The 17017-nt window shown below is 37.9% G+C and overlaps 1 protein-coding gene across 1 annotated transcript in view; it reads left to right on the top strand.

Annotated features, from left to right (window-relative positions):
* GPR149 (G protein-coupled receptor 149) overlaps positions 1-17017 on the top strand; it is a 62069-nt gene that overhangs the window by 3082 nt on the left and 41970 nt on the right. Inside the window, exon 3 of the mRNA XM_008520998.2 lies at positions 4647-5104. Coding sequence (XP_008519220.2) covers positions 4647-5104 — 458 coding nt within the window. The remainder of the gene's footprint in view (positions 1-4646; positions 5105-17017) is intronic.

The raw sequence follows: 17017 nt of genomic DNA, 5'->3' as shown, positions 1-17017 counted from the left end.
GTTACTCTATAACCATTGATTAGTCATGAACTAGTCATTTTCCATGCATTGATGACATTTAAAATTTAATATGTCTAGGTATTTTTCAAATGACCAGTGTTTTTTTTTTTTTAGTGTTATGTATGCCATAAAGTCTTATTGTAATAGATGCCAAATTCATCTATGTTTTTAAAATAAAATAACCATGGAACTTATAATAATTATTTGCTTTTGGAGATTAATATCCAGAGCAGCAATGACACAGAAAATTAGTAATAAATTTTGCAGGGACACATAAAAGAACATATAACGTATAAAAATAATTGACCAGCCTGAAAATTCTAGTGTTCTATCAAGCATTAACACTTTGCTACTAAATTAGTGAATTAGCCTTTTCTTATGGTATTTAAGACTGTGAGAGGACAAGAAAAGTCTAGTGCCACCGAAAATGGAAAGTCTGTGTGAAGTGCTTCAGGGCAGTCATTTTAAGGAGCGGACACCCCTATCAGAAGTGAAAGCAACACAATGCAACAGCTCCATCACTGCAGATGGTCTGGGAAGGATTCTGTCTTCTCCTGCACAAGACCGAAGGGCCTGCAGCAGGCCAGCAGAGTCAACCATCACGTTTACATCTCATGTTTGAAATTAAAACCATGCCTTTCGAGATCAAAATGACATTTTTCTTCTAAAATTACCATTGCTTTTATTTGTATTTATTCTAAAATTTCAGGAAAGGCATTGAAATATGTGGCTTACAGAAGAAGTCATGGCTTCAAAAGTGAGACATTGTGAGAAACATTAGTTTAAGATGCTTATGGTTCCAATGGCTCCATCGTTTTTATGATCGCAGGTTCTGCCATAGGAAATTCTGAGAATACATGTGGTGTGTTCTCACTGTCTGAGGACCCACTGTAAAGTTTCCATTGCTGGGATGACACAACAGGATTTTTTTTTTGAGGAAGATTAGCCCTGAGCTAACATCTGCTGCCAATCCTCCTCTTTTTGCTGAGGAAGACTGGCCCTGAGCTAACATCCATGCTCATCTTCCTCTACTTTATATGTGGGACGCCTGCCACATCAGGGCTTGACAAGCAGTGCCATGTCCACACCAGGGATCTGAACCAGCGAACCCCGGGCCACCAAACCAGAACATGCGAACTTAACCACTGCACCACTGGGCCGGCTCCAAAAATAGAATTTTGAAGACCCTAAGATGGCTCATCCTCAGGTGGGCGGGTGCTTCATCAATTATAGGACTTTGATTCTTTGGGACTATGGCTCCAGTTTCACATTTAAGCTTTTTCTCCATAATAAACTAAGAGCCCTCCCTTTACATTCTTTTCTTTTTTTATAAAGATTGGCACCTGAGCTAACAACTGTTGCCAGTCTTCTTTTTTTCCCCCTGCTTTTTTCTCCCCAAATCCCCCCAGTACATATATTTGTACATATGTATTGTATATTTTATTTGTGGGTCCTTCTAGTTGTGGCATGTGGGATGCCGCCTCAACATGGCCTAGTGAGCGGTGCCATGTCCGCACGCAGGATCCGAACCCTCGGCCGCTGAAGCGGAATGTGCGAACTTAACCACTCGGCCACAGGGCCGGCCCCTAACCCTTTACATTCTTTATCAGGGAACTCCAGAAGCAAGGAAGGGAAACTGTTTTCTCCTAACTCATATTTACCATGAACTCATTTTGCAGATGTAAATATAATTTTACATCTCAGCTTCACTGAATGGAAACTGAGAGTCATGCAACCAGAAAACGGATGTCAGTAATGGAAAATAATTTGCGGAAATAATAATTCTCTCCTGTTTCTAACAATAATCTATATTACTATCATCTCAAAACAAAAGTGTTAAAAAAAAAGGATGATTTTTAACACAGAGGTCCCAGGTGGCAGACACACGGGTTGGATATGGCTTTCAGACTCATTTTGTTTGCATGACATGACTTTTACTCAGTTTTTCATCTTTCATTTTTTGACAAAATGAGAATATCTGGTGACATTACTCTGAAGAATTATTTATTTTTATAAGCTGATATAATTAGCTATGTCTAAAATCCTAATTAGCAAGATGTGATTAAAAGCAAAACTAGAGCTAATTCAGGCTTTATCCAGGGTTTTGCTTTCCAGAACAAATATTAAATTATATTTTTCCTAAGTGTAGTATAGACCTCAAAAGATCCTGACTACATTCTGATGGTTCTGAAGGTTCTTGTAAGCTATTAGTCAAACATTGTCAACTCTGTTGTCTTGTTATAACGTGTTGTCTCCATTAGTTACCTCAGTCAGAATTTACCTTTCGTGTTAAGGAGTCACTAACAAGAAATGTTTTTCTTGGTTACACTTCATAGTTAATGAACTTCCCATAAGTTAAAGACAGCAAATCCAGGACATTCTGCCTCCATTACCCTGTTTCTCTCATGGGTCTGATTATAGTAAAGCAATTTCACACAGAGGTTAATAACTCCAATTCTGAAATCAGTGAGCTTTACATTCAAATATCTTTACCAGGTAAGTGACCTTAGATAGGTTTTCTCTATCAGTCTCAGTTTTTTCAATTGTAAAATGGCACCAATAAGCTTTTTCCTGTGTGGGGTTGTTGCTGCGTCACGTGGCCTGACCTGTGTGCATCCCTTGGTCCTGGGACGTGCCATCTCCCCTCAATATCCACCACACTCCCACTTTCCTCCCATTGCCTGAGACTGCCTCGTGCACCTCATGACATGCACGCAGATTCCCCATTGACAAAACCTGCACACTCCTTCAAAAACGTTACTCATTTTTGCTTTACATGGTTCATAGTTATAATATGCAGCTAATAAAATATATAGCCACAGACTCAATTTTATCACGTTGTGTGATAAAATTGTATTTTTATGACAGTTTTTCTTTGCTTAATGTTCCTGAGTTGACAATTTGTCACTTTATATCATTTTTAGAGAAAAGGGAAACCTATCAATAATTTAAACATCCTTTTAGTTCTATCAGCTTTCACACTTTTAAAGTTAAAAATCTCAGTTTAATTTTACTGGACTATATTACTAGAAAAGGTACACAGAACTATAAATGAGACAGTATATAAACTATTAACATATGTTTCTACTTTTCCATTTTCTTTGAATTCCAATTTCTTTGAAGAAATTCTTGTTTGTGTTCTGGCTCAAACAAGGAATGTTTTGGCTAAAGTAATATATGATATCTATAAACGCTATTTTTCAGACAGCAGAATTGGCTTTTAAATCTTCAGTTCTGGGAAAATTTCAGAATCGAATCAGCATGTGAATGACACTAGGATGTATTATAAAATAAATCAAATTTTACCTGTTGTTCCCATAGAAATTTTATAACTTTTCATAAATTTTTTCACTAAGGAAATGTCTGCTATAAAATACAGTTATCCAAGTAGAAAAATTTTTTGAAATGATCTATGTTTTGAAAGATGAAAACCAAAACATTAAATTGCATTTTGTCTACTGTCTTGATATAGCTTCATTCTCAATATATAAAAATTACCTAGTACTTAATGACATTCACACAAAAGTTGTAGGACTTTCTGCCACATTTTCACTTATTATTCTACTAAGACTTTGTACCATTTCCACCAATTAGTAGCACTATATTTAAGATACCATCATATTTCACATAATTTAAAACATAAAAATTTTTATGCATCCCTGCTAAACTCATCTTGTAATTATTCACGTTGATAGACATGTTGTAAAGTGCTTCCATTCACAGAAATATAAATCTGTTCACTCTTTTTAACAATTCATTCCAAATTTATTTGTATCAGAAATGTACATGTTATTTTAAAAAGTTTAAAAACTAGATTACAGCATTGTCTAATTTTTAACATATGCGTTTATAAACATATAAATGTCAGGAATGGTATACATAAAAATATTTAAAGCAGTTATATCTGTTGGTAGTATTGTCAGCTGAATAACTCATATAATATTAAGAGCTACTTAATAATTAATTTCTAGCAAAACAAAATTTATAAATAATATATATTTTTTTAAAGATTGGCACCTGAGATAAAACATTTGTTGCCAATCTTTTTTCTTCTTCTTCTTCTTCCCCACAAAGCCCTCCATACATAGTTGTGTATTCTAGTTGTGGGTCCTTCTGGTTGTGCTACATGGGACGCCGCCTCACCATGGCTTGATGAGTGGTGCCATGTTGGCGCCCGGGATCTGAACCAGCGAAACCCCGGGCCACCAAAGTGGAGCTCACGAAATTAACCACCTGGCCACGGGGCCAACCTCTATAATGAATATATTTTATCCCCAAATAAAGAAGTGTACAGATAATTGGTAGACTAAAACTGCTGAAACTAAAACTGAATGTATATGAGAGCTTTCTAATTTATGGTTACACTTTTGTTACATAAAACCGCTTTAAAGTCTGCAGGGCCCTTGGGATTTATGTATTTCAAGCCCTTCATTGTGCAAGTGAAAAAGTTAGGCCCAGAGTGATAAGATGACTTGAATTTGTGAGGCATAATTGCTTTTCGTGATTGTCAAGAAGTAAAGGGAGATAGATTTAACTTCATAGTAATCAGGTTGAATACACTTTCCTATTTTTATTCACTATGTATATCCAACTACTGTTTATATCTACCTTCCTAACCAAGGAAATTTGGTTTTGTTTTTACTTAGCCAAGAGGAGAGGCTTTGAATTCAATCTATCTTTCCAACGAAGTTATGGAATTTATAAAATAGCATATGAAGATTACTATGACGATGCTGAAAATTCTACATCATATCACAATCTCATGAACTACGAGTGCAAAACTGCAAAAGACTCTCAGAGAGACTCTTGTGATATCTTCAACGCCATAAAAGTGGAAATCAGCACTACACCCTGTCTGGACAGCTCCACCCTGAAAGGCATCAACAAATGCACGAATACTGATATTACAGAGGCTGAACAGGATTCCCACAGTCAAAGGGGCGTTGATCTACTGCTTTCTGAAAAAACAGGAGGTGACATTAACTATGAAGAAACCACCTTTTTGGAAGGGCCAGAAAGAAGACTTTCTCATGAGGAGAGTCAGAAACCAGACCTCTCAGACTGGGAATGGTGTAGGAGTAAATCAGAAAGAACCCCTCGTCAGGTACAGTAAAGGTTGTTTTTCATGTCAAATTAAAAGTGAGACCACATATGATAGGCATAAAAAAATTATCAGTTGCTTATTTCATCCTATCATGTCTGAGCTGAATTTCACTTGCCTCGATTAATTTCCATACTACCAGATTTTATTTCAAGGTGTCTTTTGAAGGATTTTTAAATTTTTTTAATTACTTACACATTTTCATTCAAAATCTATACGTTTGGGGATTGGCAGAGCTAAATAGGTTCTTCGAGAAGCGCAGAGCATTCTATTTCATCCTCAAGTAATCTGTCTAAATTCAGACTAGACTCTCAGAACTTTTTTCAAATTAGTTAACTTGTAGGTTCTATTCTTCTCTCTCTCACCCAAAAAGTATTCCACAGTCTCCAAGAGAGGTTTTCTGTTTTTACGTAAAGGCAAATATTTATACGGCTGGGAATGAGCAGGGGAGGCCGGCTACACCTATACCAGACAGCTTGCCTCTTGGTCCCATTAGAAGTAAAGCCTCTAGTGCTCGGCAGGGAAAAAAGATCTATTCCAGATACCCCCAAGGGGGCCGTGCAAGCCCTGCTGAATGTTCCATCCCTTTAAGGATGGAAGAATGGTTCTACAATGTTTTCTAAAATTGGAAGAATTTGAGTGTTAATCTCACCCCATTCTCTCTTGGATTCCAGCCTGCCTGGAATGATGGCGGATGCTTCTTATTTTATTGAAATTGTGGTGTGATATCAATAGGAGATTGCTCTCTCAGAGTCTCAGGTCTGGTAATTAAAGGCGCCCTTGCTTGCTTTCCCCACTATTGGTTTACTAGGAAGAGGAGCCTTTTTCTACACAATTTAGTGGAAATCAAAGTCCACTTGCACCTAGTCTCTGGAAACAAAAACGTAATTTCAGAAATATCTGCTAGGAATAATGCATTCGTTGATCAAAAGTATGAACATGTAACACCAACTACAAATATGAGCAGAGTAATCTGAAATTTCCTTTATTCTCATTGATTAATTAAAATGACTAGTCTTACTCTGATATCACTGTTTAAAAGGTAAGTTGAATAGGGGCCTCATGAGCCTCATGGCTCATTAGGCCGTGTTGAGGTGGCGTCCCACATGCCACAACTAGAAGGACCCACGACTGAAATATACAACTATGTACTTGGGGGATTTGGGGAGAAAAAGCAGCTAAAAAAAAAAAGGATGGGCAACGGTTTGTTAGCTCAGGGGCCAATCTTTAAAAAAAAAAAAGCAAGTCAGATAATAAAAGAAAATATACAAAAATATTATTAAAATAATTATTCGTGTTATTTAATGATTAGGATCTTGGAAAAAAATCACCAAATATTTACCATAAATTGAAAACTACAGTGAAAAGTATTTTCTTGACAGGACATAATGCTCAGTATTTCTAGAGCAAAATGGTACCCCAGCTAAGAGGATAATCCCTACAATTTCAAATGTGTGCACATGTGTGTGCGTGTGTGTGTGTGTGTACACGTCCCAATAATGTGCTACGCCCCGACCCCATCCATGCTTACCCCTGAGGGCGTATAGCCATCTTGAATCTTGCTCCTGCTTTTAGTTTTCTTGTGTTATCACAAATGAACATACTTCTAACAGAGTACGTTGTTTAGTTTTGCTTCTTCCGAGCTTTCTAAAGATGGTGTCATACTGCACCAATTGCTTATCATACTGTGTCTGCTCTTTTTGTACTCAACATTATTTTAAATGACTCCATTTTCTTATGCTTTTTGTGAAAACTTTGGGAATTATCATCTAAAAATATCACAACTTACAGCCCTCATTTAGAAGTTTTGGTTCTAGTTTGGAGGATGTAAGCAATTACCAACACTGAGAAACTTGTCAAAGGGTCAGACAGTGTTTCCATGTAAGTACATTGTCCTACAAGGATGAAGAATCACGACTTACCCGCAAACCTCTGTAAATCATAAAATAAAATGACTTAGGGGCCGGTCTGGTAGCACAGTGGTTAAGTTCGCCCACTCCACTTCAGCGGCCCAGGGTTCGTGAGTTCGGATCCCGGGCATGGACCTACACACCACTTGTCAAGCCATGCTGTGACAGGTGTCCCACATATAAAGTAGAGGAAGGTGGGCATGGATGTCAGCTCAGGGCCAGTCTTCCTCAGCAAAACAACAATAGTAAATCCTTAAACCACAGGCTGATGTTATTGGTATGACCTTCCCTTGGCAAAACTGCCTATGGCCTTTAAGGTTAACATAACCAAAACACACTAGGGTTGGAAAGCTTATGAGAATGCTCCCTGTGACCCGAGACGGGTTTCTGCTCTCCCCTGTTCTCCACCAGCAGGCATTTCAGGGCAGGAGGTGGTAACTTGAAGCACTGCCATTTCCTCCTTTTCTTCCAGGCGCCCTCTGTGCTCTGCAGGCAGCGTTAACTCGTGCGTCTTGCAGTGATACATTCAGCTGCGGTGGACGTGGCAGTGACTCTGAAAACACTCTCTCTTTTGATTTTCTACAGTTGTACTTTCAAATATTTAGGCTCAATCTATCAGCTCCTATCTAATGGTGCTAATTGAATGTGTATGTTCTTTGTTTTTAGGCTTTTAAAAACAGGTTTGATTTAAAATATATTTAGTGAGTCCCATTTTATTTTTACAATACATGTTGCTTCATTTTTTATTAGCATTTATGTTAGCGAACAAATTCTCAGTGTGTCTTGTTGGCAATCCTGGTGGGAGTGAGTGTCAGATGGTTACAGCGAAAGGAAGATTCTGGTAGGATGGCTTCAGTGAGTTTAAATGTGATCCAGTGAAACTGATGAGAGTTGAGAGTGTAAGACTGAAATTCAGTGTTAAACTTAGCCACACAATCGCTTCTTTTTGGACCCCTATTAGCTAGAATCCTAAGCTGTTCACTGTTAAGATGTTCAGAGAAAAATAGTCATAAATGTCAGGGTTCTTCAGTTACAAAGTTTCAAAGTGGTAGCCATAGTATGATTGTTCCTCAAATGAAGTAATAATTCTCCAGAATCCAAAAGTGTTGTCATCTGTGAATAAAGAAATTAGACTTATACAGTAATTTAGTGGCTTGTGGGTAATCACTCTAATTTCCTCTTTTAATATTTACACTCACCAAATTACCCATGGATTCCATTTTCTTTTCCTTTCATGTGTTATTGGAGAGCTCTAGAAACTCATGTATTCGTTTTTGCAAATCAGAAACAAAGATATGCTGTTAACTATGCCACTTAATCCCAGTTATAATCCTATCATCAAAGCATCGGAAAGGTTCAAGGTTCTTCATTATGCCACTAGAATATGGAAAAACAGATTCTAAAATGATCCTTCTCAAGTGAGAGACAAACGGGGTAAGGGATTGCATTTGAATTAGTACATAACCCATTCAGCATAAGGACGAAAAACCAACAAGAACTAACTTTAAAGTCACCTGAGAACCAAAGAAATTTTATTTCCATTTGAAGGAAAATGTTTTCACTATCTAAAAACAGTTCTACAAATCAAAGTTGTGCTGTCGGTTCACAGAGTTCAGTGGCAACATTGGTTTCTATACTCTTTTTTAATGTTATTACTTCTTTAAATAATTTTCATAGGAAAGTGTGGAAACCCAAAGTCCAACTAGACTATTTTGGATCCTTTGGATCAGAGCTTCTCAAAGTTTAGTGTGCAAATAAGGCAAATGGGGATCTTGTTAAAATGTAGATTGTGATTGAGTAAATCTGAAGTGAGGTCCAAGCTTTTGCATTTCTAACAAACCCCCAGGTGGCCCCAGTGCAACATCAGGTTCCCCCCAGACCTGCAGGATCAGAATCTCCGCCGGCTCAGATGCCCATTAAAATTCCAGAAACCCAGCTGTAGCCTCTGGTCACCAGGAGATGGATACTAGGTTAAAGAACAGGGCAAAATTAATCCTTTTCACTTAAGATATGCCCCATGAGGTGAAATAAGACTAGAAGAAAATACCCCGACACACATATCTATTTCCTCTCCCTAAACAACATACGTGTTCTCTTTTCATTTAAAAAAATAAAATGTTAAAAAAATAAATTAGGGTAAGATGTTAGTGTTTCCCATGAGACTCTTAACTTAAGAATTGCAAATGCTTAATCTTGTTCTCTGAGTAATTTTTGACATTTTTAACTGAAGTGACCATAGGAGAAAATTCACTTACCAGCTCCTATTTGTAGCCTCAAGGCAGTCATCCTAAAAAATGACTATCTGGAGTATAGATATTTTATGTTTGGCTACATCCATTTGTTTGGAGTGGTTACTCACTATTCAGAGACCTGAAAAATTGTTACACTGCTTTTTTTTAAAAAAACTTTTTGAGCCTTCATTGTTTTATGATTATAAAGTAATATAATTATTGTAGAAAATTTAAAAATTGTTGATAAGCAAAGAAAAAACACCCACTTCCGACCATTCCAAGTTAACTACTGTTTATATTTTATCATGTAAAATGTTAGACTCTTTCCCATGCTCGTATTTTTACTTTTGCCACAATTGGGACCCTGCTGCAGTTACTGCTGTGGAATCTACCCTCCTTAAGAGTGTAATTTTCACCTGAGTTCACTTGTTTGAGTCTTTTTTTGTGATTATCTGGTATAGTTTAGAATGGCTTTTTGGAATGTGGCTGAAAACTATCCATGAGTGTGAATTTTTTCTCCAGAATTCAAAGTCTTGGAAGTTGAAGCGAAGGGAGTTGCATCGTAAACTAATTCACATATTTCATAACATACCTTGTGATCCTCACAGCATGCCCCATTTGCTGAAATTAAGTACAATGGAGCTAACTGTTCAATTTCTTTCTACAAAGTCAAGGGGATAAACATTGGATCAAAGTTTGTGGCGAATCCTACAATTCACCTTTTAAGCTAAGAGTTCTGTCAACATTCTCTAAAAAGCTCATGGTTTAAAGAGACTTTGAAGCTATGAATCGGACCACCCCTTTATGGCTTGAATCTCTTTACAACCTCCCACTGAGTGATTCTTCCTTACTTGAACTCAAGTGGCTGAAAGCCCACTCTATTTTTTAAACTTTTTATTGTGAACTAATTTTGGATTTACCAAACAGTTTCAAAAATAGTACAGAGAGTTCTAATATATCCTTCATCCAACTTCCACTAATATAGCATGTCACATCACAATAATGTAATTGTCAGGAAATTAATTTCTAGACCTTATTTCAGTTTTGCCTGTTGTCCTGCTGATGTCCTCTTTCTGGTCCAAAATCTAATTCCCGGGCCCATATTGCATTTGTGGTCATGTCTCCTCCCATTTGTAGCAGGTACTCAGCCTTTCTTTGTCTTACACGACTTTGAGACTTTTGAATACTATCAACCATTTTGTTTTGTTTTGTTTTGTTTTGTTGCTGGAATATCCTTCAATTTGTAATTGGCTTATGTTTTCTGTTGATTAAATTGAAGTTATGGATTTTGGACAAGAATACCACAGAAGTGATGTTTGTCCTTCCCAGAGCATCATGTCAAGAGTACATGATGTCGATATGTCTTAGGATGGTGATGAAACTTTGGTCACTTCGTAAGGGTAATGTCTGCCAGATTTCTCCATGTAAAGTTACTATTTTCCCCTTCGTAACTTATAAGTACCTTGTGGAGAGACTTTCTGAGACTATACAAATATTCTGTTGCATATCATACTTTTGCCCACTAATTTTAGCATTCATTGATGAATCTTGCCTGCAACACTTATGTGAAGGTGATTTTCTATTTCTGCCATTCCTTCTATATTTATTATTGGAATTCTCCTGTAAGAAAAAGCTATCTCTTCTCCTCCATTTGCTTGTTTATTTTTATTAGCCTAGCTTCATAGATATTTATTTTTATCTATACGTTATAAGCCATACTATTATTATTTCCTTTGTTACTCCAGTTGTCCTAGATTTGGCCACTGGGAGCTCCACAGGTTGATGCCTGTATCTATTCAACATGCTATCCTCATCTTTTTAAATACTTCCTTACTTTCTAGCAGCACAAGATATTCTAGCTTCATCTTGTATTTTCCCTGACCCATCCCTGGAATCAACCGTTTTTAAAAAGAGTTCTGGTTCCTTGTATTGGAGAATGGTCTTTAGAAGCCAACATCGGCGTGCTGGGTGTGCTCATTGCCACTGGGGTGTTGTTGGTTCTAGACCTTGTCGTTGGATACATCTAAGAAATACACACATGTGTGCACATGGGCACATCTCTATTTTTATAGCAATTTCTCTGCATAAATATTTTAAAGCCACGAGTTTATCCTGATACCTCCAAGTCCAATCAAATTCCACAGAGTTCATTCATATTTTTCCCTTTTCTTACTCGTTATTTCTTTTTCTAACAGTGAGAAAACTGGCTTTCATCCTCCACAAATATATTTACTTATTTGCTCAATCCTGGTACACACATAAAGTCATTTTAGAATTGCTAACCCACACCCCTGTGGGGAAAAAATATTAACTAGAGTATAATAATTGTCTTCACTTTATCTTTATCTTTAGTTTTATCTTTAATCTTACCATTTAGGGTCAAAATACAGTCTTCCATATTTACTTCAGCTAGTTCTTCTCATTTCCATTCTGTTCATTTTGTATTACATTCTGAGCTCCTCCTACGTTCTTTTTGACTTTGATAATTTATGTTTAAGTGAAACATCCCCATGTTTCCAAGATCAGGACTACATTTCCCATTCTCCCCACCCTGTTTCCTCCTGTCCCCGTAAGTAACCAATCTCACAGTTTTTGGTTTAACCGTCCTATATTTCTTTTTGCACAAATGAGCAGATACACGCATGTATTCCTATGTCTCCTTCTTCCTTACATATACTCTTCTGCACTTTGCTTTTTTCACTAAACAGGATATCCTGGAAGTCACTCCATATCAGTTCATAGAGATCTTCCTCATTCTTTTTTATGGCTGCATAATAATCCATACTGTGGCTACACCATAGTTAATTCAATCACTCTCTTATGTGGGCTGTAGGTGTTTTCTAATGTTTTCCAATTAAAAACAATATTGCAGTGAATAACCTTATGCATATGTATTTTCATATTGTTGGAGGTGTATCTTCAAGAGAAATTCCTACAATTAGGATTTCTGAGTCAGAAGGTAGTGTAGTTTTGTTAGGAATTGCCAAATTCCCCTCCAGAAGGGTCATATCAGTTTGGACTCCCACCAGCAATGTGTAACAGAGGGTCCTTTTCCTTACCGTCTCATAATGGAATATGTTATCATGCTTTTTAAACTTTGCCAGTCTGATAGGAGAGAAATGATATCTCAGTGTTGTTTTAAATTACATTTACGTAATTATAAGTGAGTTTGAATAGCTTCCATATGTTTAAGTGCCTTTTTTATTTTTTATTTTTTGTAAATTGTTCCTATCTTTTCCCCATTTTTCTATTGGGTTTTTGTCCCTTTGTCCTTCCATTTTTAAGAGTTCTTTATATATTAGGGAGATTAGTCTGTTGTCTGTGATGCATATTGCAAATATTTTTTCCTACTTTGTCAGTTGTCTTTTGTTTAGGGTGTCTTTTAGCATGCAAAATTTTTAAATTTGTTTATAGTGAAAATGACCAATCTTTTATTTAACTGCCTCTGCATTTTGAGTCATGGAAAGCCAATTTAAATGGATTTCACCTGTGTTGTCTTCTAGTATTTGTATGGTTTCAATTTTTACATTTAGATCCCAGATCCGTTTGGAATTTATTTTGTATTTGGTGCAAGATATGAATGTAGTTTTCACTTTTTTGCAAATGGTTACCCGTTATTTATTAGAAAGCATCATTCATCTAAAAGTCAATCATCACCCACTGTTTGAGATACTGTGTGTATCTTCTGGTACATCTACACATTCACCTGGGCTTTCTCTTCTGCTCACTACTTGTCTATCCATGCGCTGGTGTCTCATTGTTTTAATTAGGAAGCTATTATACTGAGTTTTAATGTCTATTTTTTTTTCTTTTTCAGTATTTTTCTTGCTATTCTTGCATATTTGCTTTTTTATATCAAACTTACTTCCAACTTATCTAACTCCATAGAAGAGCTCCATCAGGATTGTGTTAAATTTATAAATGAGTTCAGAAAGAACTGACATCTTTATGATGTTGAGTTGCCTTATCCAAGAACAGAGGATATCTTTCCATTTGTTCTAGTTTACTCTTGTATATTCCTCCTGAAATATTTTAAAGGCTTTTTCTATAAATTTTATGCATTTTTGTTCAGTTTATTCTTAAATATTCATTCTTCTTTGTTTTCACTGCAAATGAGGTTTTCTCTACCATCATGTCCTCTAATTGGTTGGTTGTGTATATTAAGGATATTGATTTCCGCCTGTTAATATCATACCTACTACACTACTGAATTATTTTATTTTTTCAATAAAACCATTGATTATCTAGGGTGTTCTCGATATACTATCCTATCATCAACTAATAGAGATAGTTTTTCTTCTTTATCAATTCTTATGCCTCTCTTTGATTTCTTGTCGCTGGTCGATTGGCTAATGCCTCTAGAACAGTGTTGGACAAGGGAGGAAAAGGGCACCTGTGCTTGTTCCTGCTCTTAGGAACGGCTTCTGATGTTTTCCCATCAAGGAAGACACTGGCCCTCACTACTGTGTAAGGCAGCTAATTTAATCTATTGATGATGGTGATGATAACTAATACTCACTGAGTGCTTGCCATGTGTCACACACGGTTCCAAGCACTGGACATACAATTGCTCATTTAGTACTCACAGAGACTGTCTGGTTGATATTGTTACCCAGTTTCACAGATTAAAAAACGGAGGCACAGAGAAGCTAAGCCTAGAGTCTCCCAGAGCCTGGGAGCAAACTCAGGCCATCTGACTCCATGAACCGTCCACATATCCCTGCCATAACTGCTTCAGAGAGATCGTTTTGATGGTTAGCACTAAATTCTAGTCTATTCCCCTTCATACAGGCAGACTACTGTCACCTGGGAAACCTTTAAAAACGCTCTGAACCCACTCACAGAAATTCTGATTTAATTGGTCTGGAGTAAGATTTGAGTATCAATATTTTTTAAAGTTCCTTGCATGTGGATATTTTTGAATTATATAATCAACAAACGACTTGTATTTATAATATATAATTTATAAAGAACACCAACAAATCAGTAAGAAAATGATAGACAGACGATAGTATATGAGCAAAGACTTAAACTGATAATCCACATAAGGAAACCCAAAGAGCCATAAACGTGTATAAAGATGTGCACATCGCTAATCATCTGGAAAGCTCAGTTACGATTGCAGCGAGAGACCCCCGCACACCCACCGGAATAGCTAAAATTAAACCGTCTGACAGCGCCGGAGTCGGTGAGAGAGTGGAACAACAAGAGCTCATGTAACTCCTGGTCGAGTAAACTGTTAAAATGAGTTTGCAAAACAGTCTGGCAATATCTACAAAAGTTAAATACATGCTTGCCTCGGCCCCAGCAATTCCGCTCTTGAGTGTACACCCTAGAATGGCACTGTCCAGTGCGGTAGCCTCTAGTCACATGTAGCTATTTAAATCTAAATTAATTACAAAATTGTTTTGAATTTAAAATTCAACTCTTCAGTTGCACTACCCACAGCTCAAGTGCCTGTATCCGAACGTGGCTCGGGGCTACTGTCCTGGACGGCACAACTACGAGACATGCCACCCTGCAGTGCTGTTGGTCAGCGCTCCCCTAGGCCATGTTTGCTTCTAACAGCCCCACGTTTACGGACAGACCAAAAGTCTATCAACATTAGAACCGATGAGTAAATTGTGGAATATTTCTACAATAGAATGCCTCGCTCAGAAGAGTATTTTCCATGAAGCCAAGGAAACTTAAACTTTAGGCCCCTCACTCGCCCTGACCTCTTCCAAGGCTAGGAGGCACCTTAGCAATGTGTTCATATGCACACATGTTTTTATAAAATTCGCAAAAACAAGATTTGTGTGTTCTTTTTCTTAAAGAACGCAAGTAAGGTAAGCTTCAAGACCATCAAAATCTGGTTCAATTTCATTGTTTAAAAACAATGAAACTTAGCAAACTAAAGCTACACAAAATGTGAACGAGTTTTGCACATACAATAAAAGAAACATGACAGAAAAGGAGCCCGTGCTCTAGGACTGTGTTTAGTGAGGTCTGAAAGCAGACACAACTAAACGAAATGGCTTAAGCATACGTACAAAAGTGGTGCAACCACAAAGAAGAGCTGGGAGGTGAGTATCGTGGAAGTCTGAGTGGTGCTCACCTCCGGAAAGAGAATAAGGAAGACACACACATGGGGCCCCCAGTGCTGAAGGGTCCGCTTTCTCATCCCAGGGGGGGTTATGCTCTCGTGTGCTCCCCGTCTATCCTTATTGCTCTCTTGAAGGTGTGTTAGAGTTCACAATTTTAAAACAGTTAAAAATAAATAGTTTGCCCAGAGGATTCAGGTGAGCGTCTCTGCCCTGGGCCCCTCGCCATGTCTGCTTCTGCCTCTCGGGCCCATCCAGAGCCCCTCTGTTCTCTACCACCTGCTGCTAAGTTGATGGAGTGAGGTCATCCAGTTCTTCACATTGCTGCCTTTTCTCCTCTATGCTGACTGAACACTCTCACTTTCCTCATGATCGTTCACTCACGGTTCCCACAGCCCTGGAGTTATGTAAAGCCCAGATTCAAACGGAATATTCAGTTGTCTTTCCCCCTTTACTCTGTGACTGCACTTTCCTTCTTGCATCTAAGATCACACTCATGTACACGGCAGCCACACCGCATGGCTGGTGTTTCACATCCGCTCACACCCTGAAGCCCTCATGCTCATGTGGCTGCCTAGACACATTGCACATGTGGAGTCTGCTGTTTGGACCCGATCATATCTTATCTCTGTTCAGTTTCATCTTGTTCCATTTAGCCCACTCTTTCACTTTTTAGTTTTTTTGGTGATGAAGATTGTCCCTGAGCTAACATAGGTGCCAGTCTTCCCCTATTTTGTATGTGGGAAACCGCCACAGCATGGCATGATGAGTGGTATATAGGTCTGCACCCAGGATCTGAACCCACAAACCCCGGGCCACTGAAGCAGAGCACGTGAATTTAACCACTGTGCCACCAGGCTGGACCCTTCCACTATTTTCAATAGCCTTTCTAATGCTATCAAAATGCTTTCAGATGCTGATGCTAAGAGCCGATTTCTATACTGTCATTCCCAAATTTGTGTCACCCATGGATTCAGTAAGTCATATTTTTATTCAAATTGTTGATTAAAAATGTGGAGCAAGACAGGGCCCAAGACGGAACCTTGCTGCACGTACAGACACAAGTCCTCTCGTTCATTTCGTTTATTCAAAGACAACTTCAGTATTGTGGTTCCAGTGGTTATTGATCTTCTTAGTTCCCCTGCAGCCAATATATTTTTACCCCCTCTTGTTCACATGGATGTCATTAGGATGTTATGAGATGCTTTACTGAAGTACTAGTATAAAATTTTCTAGTGTGTTTCTTTTATCTGCCGTTAGTGTGTCTATTCAGTGAGTATCATTCATAGAAACACTATGGGTATAAAGATGTAAGTGCCTGCCTTCAAGTTCCTCACAGCCAAGTGTAGGAAGTAGCCTTTCAAGCAAACAGCTGCACCCCAGTGAGAAAAGAGCGCACAGAATGTGGACAATGTGCTTTTAGACCACTGAGGATGGAGTGATGAGCCCAGCAACCCTGGAAGAAAGGATCTGGTCTAGAAGATGTGGTCTTAGTGAGCTCGTACTGTGTCATCGTCTTATAACTTCTTTTTCTTGGCTCTCAAACTCTGTCCTTTCATCAGTAGATCTTAGAAACTTTCCAAGAATTGGCATAGAACCGCTTGTCTAGTCTGTTGACTCACTTCTCCCCATTTGAAGTAGGAGAAACATTTGCACATCTGCAGTGTTCCGTGTGCCGTTACTGGAAGGTCC

This window comes from Equus przewalskii, chromosome 15, assembly GCF_037783145.1.
Source record: "Equus przewalskii isolate Varuska chromosome 15, EquPr2, whole genome shotgun sequence".
Taxonomy (NCBI): Eukaryota; Metazoa; Chordata; class Mammalia; order Perissodactyla; family Equidae; genus Equus; species Equus przewalskii.
The sequence above is the reverse complement of the archived record's forward strand: the minus strand, read 5'-3'. Positions and strand labels throughout refer to the sequence as shown.